Source organism: Brassica napus, chromosome C6, assembly GCF_020379485.1.
Source record: "Brassica napus cultivar Da-Ae chromosome C6, Da-Ae, whole genome shotgun sequence".
Taxonomy (NCBI): Eukaryota; Viridiplantae; Streptophyta; class Magnoliopsida; order Brassicales; family Brassicaceae; genus Brassica; species Brassica napus.
The window spans coordinates 46,920,575-46,933,233 of record NC_063449.1 but is presented as its reverse complement, the minus strand read 5'-3'; the positions used below and the strand labels follow the sequence as shown (position 1 = coordinate 46,933,233).

The 12,659-nt window shown below is 33.4% G+C and overlaps 2 protein-coding genes across 4 annotated transcripts; both read left to right on the top strand.

Moving 5' to 3' along the window:
* The first annotated feature begins 383 nt into the window (after positions 1-383).
* LOC106354585 (sulfate transporter 2.2-like) lies at positions 384-4,940 on the top strand. 3 transcript variants are annotated; one of them, XM_013794557.3, is made up of 12 exons: positions 384-872; positions 949-997; positions 1,085-1,292; positions 1,429-1,603; positions 1,678-1,743; positions 1,837-2,067; positions 2,159-2,285; positions 2,448-2,734; positions 3,859-4,052; positions 4,172-4,269; positions 4,410-4,464; positions 4,581-4,940. In XM_013794557.3, the coding sequence occupies exons 1-12, from the start codon at positions 576-578 to the stop codon at positions 4,582-4,584; spliced, it is 1,791 nt and encodes a 596-aa protein (XP_013650011.2). In that variant the 5' UTR covers positions 384-575; the 3' UTR covers positions 4,585-4,940. The 3 variants fall into 3 exon arrangements, with proteins under 3 accessions (XP_013650011.2, XP_048617507.1, XP_013650010.2); XM_013794556.3 differs by having other exon boundaries at positions 396-872; positions 4,410-4,486; XM_048761550.1 differs by lacking the exon at positions 4,410-4,464 and having other exon boundaries at positions 386-872.
* A 1,988-nt stretch (positions 4,941-6,928) lies between these two features.
* LOC106357337 (agamous-like MADS-box protein AGL66) lies at positions 6,929-10,841 on the top strand. Its single transcript, XM_013797015.3, has 10 exons — positions 6,929-7,195; positions 8,862-8,915; positions 9,021-9,053; positions 9,184-9,202; positions 9,422-9,483; positions 9,621-9,648; positions 9,762-9,823; positions 9,926-10,025; positions 10,094-10,420; positions 10,519-10,841. Exons 1-10 carry the CDS (start codon positions 7,011-7,013, stop codon positions 10,636-10,638), a joined length of 990 nt encoding a protein of 329 aa, XP_013652469.1. The 5' UTR covers positions 6,929-7,010; the 3' UTR covers positions 10,639-10,841.
* The last annotated feature ends 1,818 nt before the right edge of the window (positions 10,842-12,659 follow it).

Here is a 12,659-nt window from a genome sequence, read left to right as displayed (position 1 = left end):
CTCATTCGCGGTTTGCGCTGTTGAAGTAGTTCATTCAAATGTGTTAGACGCATTGTCCACTTTGGATGGCCAAATGTGGTTTACTTATAAAAGAATTGCATGGAAGTAAACTCACAAATTCAGTTTTCAGAAGCATTATTCTAGGGATGGAGCCACTGCGGCTCATCCCTTTTTAGTGTTTTGAAATCAAACATTTCATCTACTTGCTCCGCCGTGGTGCCGACAAATGAACCTATGTGTCGATCGATTTAGTTGCTTAAAAATCATCCCAGCACTACATATAGTTTCACTAATGAATATTACGAATTTGATATTCTACAAATTTTGATTTGTGGTATTTTATTAAGTATAATTTAAAATGGGTGTTTTATTTAGTTTACTATAAAGTTACAATTATTAAAGAATGCAGGTGCGGCATATTTCAGAAATAGGACATACGTTGGAAATTGAGTTTAATATGGATTATATGTATATACTATATGTTTGAATAAATTTGTTTATATATATGCCTATATATATGGAAAACAAAGTTAGTTCTCTATCACACACTTCAGAGACCCACAACGATAACCAAAATGAGCATAGAGATGCAGAGCCACCAGGCGGAAGCCGCCCCCGCAGAAGAGCCGTTGTCCCAGTGGCTGATAAATATGCCGGAGCCACCAACCATGTGGCAAGAGTTTGTTGGGTACATAAGAACAAATGTGTTGTCCAAGAAGAGGAACAAGATGAAGAAGAAACCATCAAACCAGGTTTACTCTTATCTTAAATCGGTTTTCCCTATACTTATATGGGGAAGACAATACAAACTCAACATGTTCAAGAAAGATTTGATGGCTGGTCTTACTCTCGCTAGTCTTTGCATTCCTCAGGTAATTTAACTCGCAAATTCTATTGTCAATATCCTCAGTGATGATTTCTTCCATACATTTTCAATTTTATGTGCAGAGTATAGGATATGCTAACTTGGCTGGACTTGATCCAGAGTACGGTCTATGTAAGTCCAAATTTTCAACTCAAACTTGCATAGTTTCTTTTAAAAAAATTTGCATAATTAAATTCGATTTAAAAATATATATACCAGATACAAGTGTGGTACCACCTCTAATATATTCCATGATGGGAAGTTCGAGAGAGTTAGCCATTGGTCCTGTGGCTGTAGTTTCGCTTCTGCTTTCGTCCATGGTCCGTGACCTTCAAGATCCTGTCACCGACCCAATTGCTTACCGAAAAATTGTCTTCACGGCCACATTTTTTGCTGGCGCGTTTCAAGCCATCTTTGGACTCTTCAGGCAAATATTTCATAGATACTCATTATAAAATCATATAATTTATACGGTGCTACAGTTATTCTAATTGTATGTGGACCCGCGAAGACAAAAGTGTAGTCAACTGATCAAAATAAATGTTATTCTAAATGTGTATCAGGTTAGGGTTTTTGGTGGATTTTCTGTCACATGCTGCTCTTGTTGGGTTCATGGCTGGTGCTGCCATTGTCATTGGTTTACAACAACTGAAAGGTTTATTTGGTTTGTCTCACTTTACCAACAAAACCGATGTGATTTCGGTTTTATCTTCGGTTTTCCACTCACTTCATCATCCGGTACGTACCGGTAGTTGGGCTAAATTAAAAGTCACAAATATAGAATCTATTTCAACTATTAATTACTTTTGCAGTGGCAACCTTTGAACTTTGTCATTGGTAGTTCATTCCTTATCTTCATCCTCCTAGCGAGATTTCTTGTAAGTAAAACAAAATTTACTACATTAATATCAACATATGACAATAGTTATATTTAATTTATTTTTATTGATTTTTTTTATAAATTAATTCAGGGAAAAAGAAACAAAAAGTTGTTCTGGATTCCAGCGATGGCACCGCTAATATCAGTGATATTAGCAACCCTAATCGTGTATTTAACCAATGCTGACACACGAGGGGTTAAGATTGTTAAAACCATTAAACCAGGGTTTAACCGACCTTCGGTTAACCAATTGGAATTTAACGGTCCACATCTCGGTCAAGTCGCCAAAATTGGTATCATTTGTGCAATCATCGCTCTCACGGTTAGTAATATTCCCATCTCTTCTCTCTGACACATGGTTCAGACTAATCACCTAATTTAACTAATTGATTAAATTAAATGTAATAATACAGGAGGCGATTGCAGTAGGGAGATCTTTTGCAACGATCAAAGGATATCGTCTAGATGGTAACAAAGAGATGATGGCAATGGGGTTTAGCAACATCGCTGGCTCTTTAACTTCTTGCTATGTAGCTACCGGTAAAATGTTCTTTTTTAAATTAACCCCGGTTTATTAATTCAAACCAAAACCGGAATTGACCGATGTGATATTTTAAAACTGTCGAATCAAGAATTGTAACTCATATTAAGCATATTGGTTCATCTATTTATCTTCCACTTCCCATGTGGACTTTCTAATAGGATCATTTTCAAGAACGGCGGTGAATTTTAGTGCTGGCTGCGAGACGGTGGTATCAAACATTGTAATGGCGATAACAGTGATGGTTTCGCTTGAAGTTTTGACAAGGTTTCTCTATTTTACACCGACCGCAATACTGGCCTCCATCATTCTCTCGGCGCTTCCTGGCCTTATCGATATTTCTGGCGCTTTGCACATTTGGAAGCTTGATAAGCTTGATTTTCTCGTCCTTGTGGCCGCCTTCTTAGGTGTCCTGTTTGCCTCCGTAGAGATCGGTCTTCTCCTCGCCGTGAGTCTTTCTCTTTAGCTATTTTTGATTTTTCTTTTACTTTTTACCCGCCAAAATCTTGGACGGTAGAAAACAAAAAAAAAATCTTAGACGGTAAACTAAATAGAAATACTAAAAGATAGCAGTAAAACTTTTTTCTTATAAAAATTACAAATTTAAATTAACATTAATTAAAAGTTAAAAATGATATTTTATGTTTGAATTTGAATTTAGAGATTATGATTTAGGGTTTATTATTCAGGGGATAGAGTTAGAGTAAAGATTTAAAATTTGAAATAATTTAGTCATTTTACTCTTTAATTATAGTATTTTGGGGCTTTCCTCTCTTTTGCGTGTTATTTTTTGTCATAATTTTTTTTTGTTTTGTGCTATTTAAGGGATTTGGCCAAATAAGTATGTCTATGATTTAAACTACACGCATCTATAAATTAAAAAGTTGTTATGCAGATTGATTGATTGTGGTCGAGTCAACTATAAGCTGATCTATGTCCAATCATGTGAACTAAGCTATAGGAACAAAACCGTCAACATCTCATATAAAACGTATAACCAATTAAATTAGTTAGAAATGAAGCTACTAGGCCGACCAAATTTGCTGTGCATAGACCCTGAATGACAAACATCAATAATGTTATATAACGTTTCGTCCAAATGGTAATATTTAGTACATATAATTCCAAATATGAAGTCAAGTTGTAGATGAACAGGACAAAATACCTTCGACAATTGCAAATCTCATAATTGAGTCCAGGGCCGGTTCTGGGCAAAACCTAACGAAACATTGGTTTTAGGTCTCCAAAAATTTTGGAAAAAATTACATAGAAAAAAGTCCCAAAATTTTTTATTTTAGGCCCCCAAATTTACCAAAAAAAAATTTTAGCTGGAATTTTTTAAAAACCGCCTACAGCCCCATAAATTTCAGGGCCGGCCCTGATTGAGTCCTTTGCAAAATCATGCATCTATTGTAAGGATAAAGTCTTTCTATGCATGCTTATGCCTAACCCAAGGCCTAACCCTACACTTTTACTACTCCACTTAATCAGTTGTTTTTGCGGTCCAATTCTAATATATCTACTTGATTGGTACAAACATATATTTTTATATGCCTATTTGGATATATGTAGGTGGGGATATCGTTTACGAGAATAATTTTGAGTTCGATACGACCAACAGTTGAGGCTTTAGGCAGATTGTCAAAAACCGATATCTTCGGTGACATAAATCAGTATCCGATGGCTACTAAGACCCAAGGACTATTGACTCTTCGAATCAGCTCTCCATTGTTATGCTTTGCAAATGCTAATTTTATTAGAGACCGGTTAATTTCTATTTCACTTATCAACTTCTTTTCTCATTTTTTATTAAGCTCTAATTTATTTCTCTTACGAAACTCTATGGTTTGATGATATATATTTTATTTTCCTTTTTAACATACAGAATATTGAATTCAATTCAAAAGGTAGAAGAAGAGGAAGATGATGAACAAGAAATTAAAAGGGCAAAAGTTCTTCAAGTAGTAATTCTCGACATGTCTTGTAAGTATCTACATTTCTATGATACCAATAATTAATACTAGAGAGAATTTTATATATTGTAATTAGTGAAAGTTAAATGTAGTTAACAAAATATCCAATTTTCTGATTTATTTACGTGTTTCTTAAAATAATTGGTGAAGGCGTGATGGGCCTAGATACATCAGGAGTAGTCGCACTTGAAGAATTACATCAAGAGTTGGCTTCTAATGACACCCACGTACATTATGATAATTTATCCATAAAGAAATCATAGCATATATATGCGTAAATGCTATTTTTCACTATATACGGGTCTTATTTTTGGGGTGCAGTTAGTGATCGCTAGTCCAAGATGGAGAGTACTTCACAAACTGAAGCTAGCGAAACTGGAGGAGAAAGTGAAAAAAGAAAATATATTTATGACAGTAGGAGAAGCCGTAGATTTTTACGTAAGAGCAAGAACTACGTCGCACGATATGTGTTGATATATGGGCAAAAATGTATTGAGATAGCGTTTAAGGTCATAGCCATTGAATAAAAACCAAATAATGGACTTTTGCATATAGATATGTAGTCGAGGTCTCTGTATGCATGGGAGGGTAGCCTTTACGACGAGAAGCTTATAGTTGAATATGTACTATTGTGTTTCTCTAATTATTGACAGAATAAATGATATATTGTCCGAAAATTAATAATCTTCTTTGGTTTCTAAAACCGGTTTATATGTTGTCATCTACTGGTAATCACATATGAATACCAGTACACCCACGATTCACTAAAGCGTAATGTGATTGGAGGATGAGCACTTATCACCAAGCCAACAAATTACGAAACATAAGAAAATTGCTAGGGCATCAGCAATGGTGATACTCAAGGCACAGATTCTTAAAAATATTAGTAGTTATGATTATTTTATTATTTTTTGGTTTTTTTTTTTAAAAAAAACTAATCAATAGCAGACCGCCAAGTGTCAGTGGGACTCGCGAATAGTTAAAAGGCTCAGCAAATCGAATCTTTAGTTAGGGAGTTTAATAGCTTTTGTTGACACAAAAACATAGATGAAGTGGGGCCCACATAATTTTATAATAATTTTTTTTTAAAGAATTTGTGCTAAAGATCATTGTTACAGATGATCTTATGTTGTATGCCGTGGTGAAGAAACGAGGACGGATTTTGTGCATGGTTTTGCATACTAGAGTTGGACCAATTAATACATTTTTAAAAAAAGAAAAGAGTTTGGATGAGACCTTAGGCTGTAACTAGAATGTTTTTTTCATGAATGAAATCATGTGGAATTAGTCATTCATAGGCATTTCAAAAAAAAAAAAATTACTAGTTAAATGGAAAAAACAAAAAAAAAATGATTCCACATATTCCGATGAGATGAATGAGAAAAAAAAAGAATCACGTTAAAAATCATTCATGATAAAAAGAAGAGGAATGAAAAGAATGGATGGAATAAAATAATTTGAATATAATTGAAAACACAAATACATATATCATTCCTTTAATTTCTGAAATTATCACTATTCCATTTCATTTTATTCCATTTATTTCATACATTCCTCGATTAAGTTTCTAGTTACAGCCTTAGAGCTTGACTGGTTTTTCCGCTACGACTCGCAAACGCAGCTTTTGCGGTTGGTAGCAGTTGACAGTGTTTCGAAACAATCATTCAAACCGCTACAAATCGCTCCAAATCGCTCCGAACCTCTTAAAATCAAAAGATGGTTCCAGCTAGCGTTTGCGGTTGCGGGTAGAAAAATAAATATAAAATTATTTTCAAAAATATTTTAAAATAGAAATATTATAAATAAAAATATATACATATTTTATATATTAATTAAAATTCACAAACATTATCATTAATGTTTTTATAAAAACTTTAAACTATCTATTTATTAGAATTTTTAAACATTTATACACACACATATTAAAGATATACACATATATTAAACGAAATAAAATATTTTTTAAAAAGTTTTAATATAAATCTTCAAAACAAATTTTATTAAAATTATAACTTTCAACTAATTTAATTTTTTTATAAATAAACATAATATTTTTATTAATCATATTATATTGATAATTATTATATTTTATTACAATAGTATGTTTTTTATATTTTTATAATGTTATAATATGTTAATATAGGTAATTTATTATTAAACCGGTGCAATATCTTATAATCAACCAGTCACAAATATCCCGCAAACGCAACAATTTTCAAACGTTGTACCAGTCATACAAAACGCTTAATAACGCTTGAAACCGCAACCACCCGCATCCGCAAACTTCCGCATCCGCAAACTTCCGCATCCGCTGCATTTAAACCAGTCAGGACCTTAATCTTGTCTAAGTCTGAAACCAGCCGTTACTAATACCTTATGACAAAAGCATCATTCCCATTGAAACTCAAATTAGGGTCACAATAGAACTAATTCATTGGACTAAACTAGTAAACCAATGCACCTTTGGTTATTAAATATATATTTCGATTTATACTTTTCCATGGTAAAATATAAAAGTGTTCTTAAATCGTTCAAAGAACAAGGCCCTTCAATATCTCCCATACATTTCTAAATAAATCTCTTTCTTATACCTAACCTCTCCTTCTTTCATGCTTCTCTCTTTTCTCTCGTCCATACATTTTCAATACATATACACGAGTTTTCTTCCAATGATCATATTTTCGCATTCCCCCACACACATAAAAGAACCGTTTGAATTTTGTTGTTGTGCATTGATCGGAATAGAGAGACATGGGTCGGGTGAAACTAGAGATAAAGCGAATAGAGAACAACACGAATCGCCAAGTTACGTTCTCTAAACGACGAAATGGTTTGATAAAGAAAGCTTATGAATTGTCTATTCTTTGCGACATTGATATTGCTCTCCTCATGTTTTCTCCTTCTGATCGTCTTAGCCTCTTTTCCGGCAAAACAAGGTAGGCCCTGTTCGTTTGCTCACCCAGATGGATCATCTAGGTGAAGATACAAATCGATGTTCGTTTTGTGCATTATAATGCTACATCCAGATGGATCACCCAGCTGAATTTTTAAAAACTCATCTCAAATTCTCACTCAAATGAAGGTGAGTCTTGATGGTGCATCTGGATGCAGATGTATCTAGTTCAGTCTAAAATGATAAATGACAAAAATGACCTTTTAAAATCAAAATATTATTTTCAAACCCTAAATTCTATTTTTTCTGCATATACATTTTCTGATATAACCAAAAAATGCATTTTTTCGCAAAAACTGAAAAACACACTTTCCCGCCTAAACCGCAAGATGCGTTTTTCCGCAAAAAAATGTAAAACACACATTTCCATAAAAACACATTTTTCGGCCAAACCAGTAAAACCGCACTTTTCGACCAAAACCAAAAAATCGCATTTTCCCGTCAAAACAAAAAAAAACGCATTTTCCCGCCAAAACCCAAAAAACACATTTTCCCGCCAAACTCAAAAACGCATTTTCCGGCCAAAACCGGAAAAAGCATTTTCTCGCCAAAACCGGAAAAATGCAATTTTCTCGCCAAAATGGGAAAACGCAATTTTCCCGCCAAAACCGGAAAATGCATTTTCTCGCCAAAACCGGAAAACCCAATTTTACTGTCAAAACCGGAAAAATGCATTTTCCCGCCAAAAACCGGAAAACGCATTTTCCCGCCAAAACCAGAAAAATGCATTTTCCCGCCAAAACCGGAAAAACGCATTTTCCCGCCAAAACCGGAAAACGCATTTTCCCGCCAAAACTGGAAAAACGCATTTTCCCGCCAAAACCGGAAAACAGAATTTTCCCGCCAAAACCGGAAACGGAATTTTCCCGCCAAAACCGGAAAACGGAATTTTCCCGCTAAAACCGGAAAAACGCATTTTCCCGCCAAAACCGGAAAAACGCATTTTCCCGCTAAAACCGGAAAAAACTCATTTTCCCGCCAAAATCGGAAAAACGCATTTTCCCGCCAAAATCGGAAAAATGTATTTTCCCACCTAAAACCGGAAAAATGTATTTTCTCGTCGAAACCGCAAAAATGCTTTTCCCGCCAAAATCGCGAAAATACTTTTCCTGCCAAAATCGTGAAAAATACTTTTCCCGTCAAAAACACTTTTCCCGCCAAAACCGTAAAATACACTTTTCCTGTCCAAACCGGAAAACGTATTTTTCCGCCAAACCCATAAAAACGTATTTTTCCGCCAAAACAACAAAAATGCACATTTTCGCCAAAAACACATTTTTCCTCAAAAACCGCAAAAATATTTTCCGCCAAAACCGTAAAAATGCTATTTTTCCGCCGAAACGTAAAAAGTTATATTTTAATCATTTTATTAACAAGTCCTTCTGGATGTAGATGGATGTTAAAAAATGAAAAACAAACGAACATAGTTGCATTCAAATGATTCATCTACATGCATGGACGAAATGAAGAAACGAACAACACCTAGATGGAGCATCTGGATAAGACATCTAGATGAACCATCTGGATACATCTTCCAGATGTACAAACGAACAGGGCCGTAATTGTGTAAATTTAGTTTGGTCACTTCTATCAACAAATTATATGAAAACATTCATTTGATCCGTATAAATTCGTTAAACGTTGGTTAGGGTTGAAGATGTTTTCACAAGATTTATCAATCTTCCTGACCAAGAACGAGAGAAGTAAGCTGATCAATCTCCTTTGATTGTTTCCTATATATTTTGGTGTGTTTAATCAGTGTCCTATTTAATTTGTTGTTTATTATTTTTCCTTTGATTTTATTTCAGTGCTCTAACATTTACCGATCAGAGCCGTCGCCCGTGCGTAGTAACTTACTCCTGTTGTTCCTCTTATTTTTTCATTTAATAAAATGTTGATAGTGTTTAAAAAAAAATGTTGATAATTATAATCTAAATGGAACTTTCATGTTTTCCACGTTTTTATTTGCAGAGATTTCCAAAGCAAAGAGGTAACTGAACTAATCATAATATGTGTGAAAATGTACTTTTTCAAATAAGAGAGTGAAGAAAATATAGTTTCTTGAGTCAACTATTTCATTTTATAATTATGGGGATGAAACTTAAAATGTATGTAGCTCCAGTCCAATGTAGGAAACATTATCTTTTATAATGAATGCAATGATATACTTTTGCTTTACTAATCTTATAAAATCCATGTCATGTGGCAGTATCTACTGCGGACTTTGCAGCAACTCAAGACCGAGAATGACATTGCTCTTCAACTCACCAAGTTTCAACTTCTTCCTCTTTCCTTTTGCTATAATATAATAGTATAATACATATATTTGATCTGATACATTATTTCCAAGAATGTGGAAGTTGATTTGTTTATTTTTCTTCCTTTTTCCTATCGGATATTTTGAACAGCCCTTCAGCTATCAACTCGGACGTCCAGGTGATTCTTTTAATCTATTTTCTTAAACGTAGTGAAACTATATTTACTATATAATTTTCATTTCCAATAAATCATCGATCTAACTTTTGTATTTTCCAATCCTATGTTTTAAGGAGCTTGAGCAAGAAGTTTATAGACTACAACAACAACTGCATATGGCAGAGGAAGAACTAAGGTCCTTATTTTTGCTTTTATTAGTAAAAAAAGGTTTGATATAATACATGAAGATTTATCTAAAAGTTACAGTGACTACTTGTGTTGCATGCAAATATATTAGGAAGTACGAACCAGATCCAAGCAGGTTTACAACAATGGAAGAGTACGAAGCCTGTGAGAAGAAGCTCATTGAGACCTTAACACATGTGACTCAACGACGGGTTAATAGCTTAAACTCCTCTTAATTTTTCTCATGATAACGATATTCAATCATTTCTCTCTGTGGCAGGAACATATATTGAGTGACCAGTTATCTTCATACGAAACATCGGCTATGCAACACCAAAACATGGGTGGACCTTTTGTAAATGACGTCGCTGGAGGCTGGTTGGCTGAAAATGGGCCTATTCAAACCCAATTATTCGACGCATCAGCCAATTCAGCTATTTATGAAACGTTGTTGCAAGGAAGTAGCTCAAGCTCGAACCAAAACAACAACATGAGTGAATGTAACGTGACAAATCATAATGGTGACATGTTCCAAGAATGGGCCCAAGCTTATACTTCTACTACGGGCCTCAATCCTTCGGCCTTGTTTCCCCCTATCCAGCATCAGGTTCTTAATGTTTTTTTCTTACTTTGATTCGATCAAGATTTATTTCATTATCCAATAAAAAAAATTTGGTGTATTTTTTTGTGTGAAAAATATGCCAGCATGGATTGGTGGATCCCAATATAAAGGAAAGTGAAATACCGGTTATAACGAGGGAGGCACAAGCAGACCACGAAGTCTCCGACTATGATATCAGAATGCCGCAGCTCAGTAGCCAATAATCTCCAAGAGATTTCAATTTACCAATAAATTATTTACGGATTTATACGATTATATATATAATAAGATTATACTTTGCCCCTGGAGGCCATGACTGAAAAGTGAAAACTTATTTTTTTTCGTAAATGCTGAAACTTGTTTTCTCTCATTTGTATATAAATATTTCATGAAAAGGCAGTTTTTTGTGCGACTCATGAAATAGCAGTTTAATCGTATTTGTTTATTATTTACGTAAAATCGTATGAAAGGAGAAAAATAATGAATTAGATTTTTTAGTTTAACTTTAAGAGTTATATAAATTATTATTTGGCTTTTTTTTTGAATTAGTATTTGCCAAATATTTATCTTCCTCGCGTTGTTGGCAAAAGGAGATTCTCTAGCTTTTCAGCTGATGCTCTAACTTGAATGGTGTTTTTTATTTAGCACCTACTGCCTTACAAGTATTGACCCTTCTTCTCAAGGTTCACTATACTATTTCATTGGTGCGGATACCTTTTTTTTAAACGTAAATGCATGGTACGTTTGACAAAAAAAAAATGCATGGTACGTAGAAACAAAAGGAAAAAAAGAAAAAAAAAAAGAGAAAAAGAAACAAAAGGGTGGATTTTCTTTTCTTCTATTTTCCTTAGAGGTAATGATATCAACGTATTTTACGGAAAAAAAAAGAATAATAATAATAACGTAAATGCGTGGGAAATGTTTTCGGTATATAGGCTACTACAATTCTTTTTTTTAACGCTACTACAAGATGTTATTACATGCTGTTTGTAGAGAACATGGCTTCTGTCGTATCATTGTAGATATCAGAAGAAATGTGGTCAAATGTCACTTAATATTAACAAAAAGTATTTTTTTTTTCCGTTTTTCAAATATAAATAATTTAATATAATTTTCTTTTTGTTCTTTCATCTTATGTCGTTCGTAAGTTTTCTCAGTCTCTTGTCTCTGACAATAATCTTTTCCTCTCAAGTTCAAAGTAATTTCTGATGTTTGATTTCAAAAACTTCCCAACTGGTAAAAGATCCAGCCTTCCAACGAAACCGAAACTCCAAAACCAAAACCCTTTGATGTGATGACCAATGATGAACATGCCTTGTTGTCGTCAGCCACCACTAGCCATAACGTGAAACAATAATTATTGCATACACATGGAAACACAAGCTAATGACAAACCAAACCAAAAATATTCATATTTTAAAAGGAAACAATCATGGAAATTCAATCTGATTCGAGTGTACTCTATCTGAAACACTTACAACTGATTATGAATTCAAACAAAGCAGATTAAGAAGCGAATCTAGGGTTTTATTTTATTTAACAAACATAGTAGAACTCTAATTACAGAATCAAGATGCATGAAAATTTATCCTGACAAACCTACTTTAAGGTATTGCAATCAAATACAAATACGAAAAGCATATAGCGATGAACAAAACTTGCACAGAAGAGAACCATCTCCTTCCATGTTGCTTCTTCGCCCGAACAGCCATGGATTTGGACTTCCGGTGAATCAAAAATTCCAGATTTAACAAAACAACCAAAGCATCATTCCATTTATAGTTTTCATCTCTCAGGTCACTGATGTTTCCTTTGAATTTTTCAATCTTTTCGCTGGATGTGAGTTTACCAAGAAGTTCTTAACGTTTCAGATACAGCCTTTGTCAAAACACTTATTGTTAAAATATTTCAAAATATATTATGATTAAAATAGTTAAAAGATTATATATTATTAGCATTAAGGATATACATTTAATAAAATAAAAATAAATGATGGCCTAAATTAAAATATCACACATAAAATAAGTCATGACTTTTATTTTAATAGAATAGATAGATATTTTTAAAAAAAAAATAAAATAGAAATTAATATTTATTTCTAACAAAATCTTTTAAATTAATTAGTAATATGTATTTTCATTTTTAATTTTCGTTTATAAAATCAAAACTAAATTCAATTTTAATTTCTGGTTATATCTTATGATAATTTAAATTAAAACTAACTAATTTTCAAAAATATTTTTAA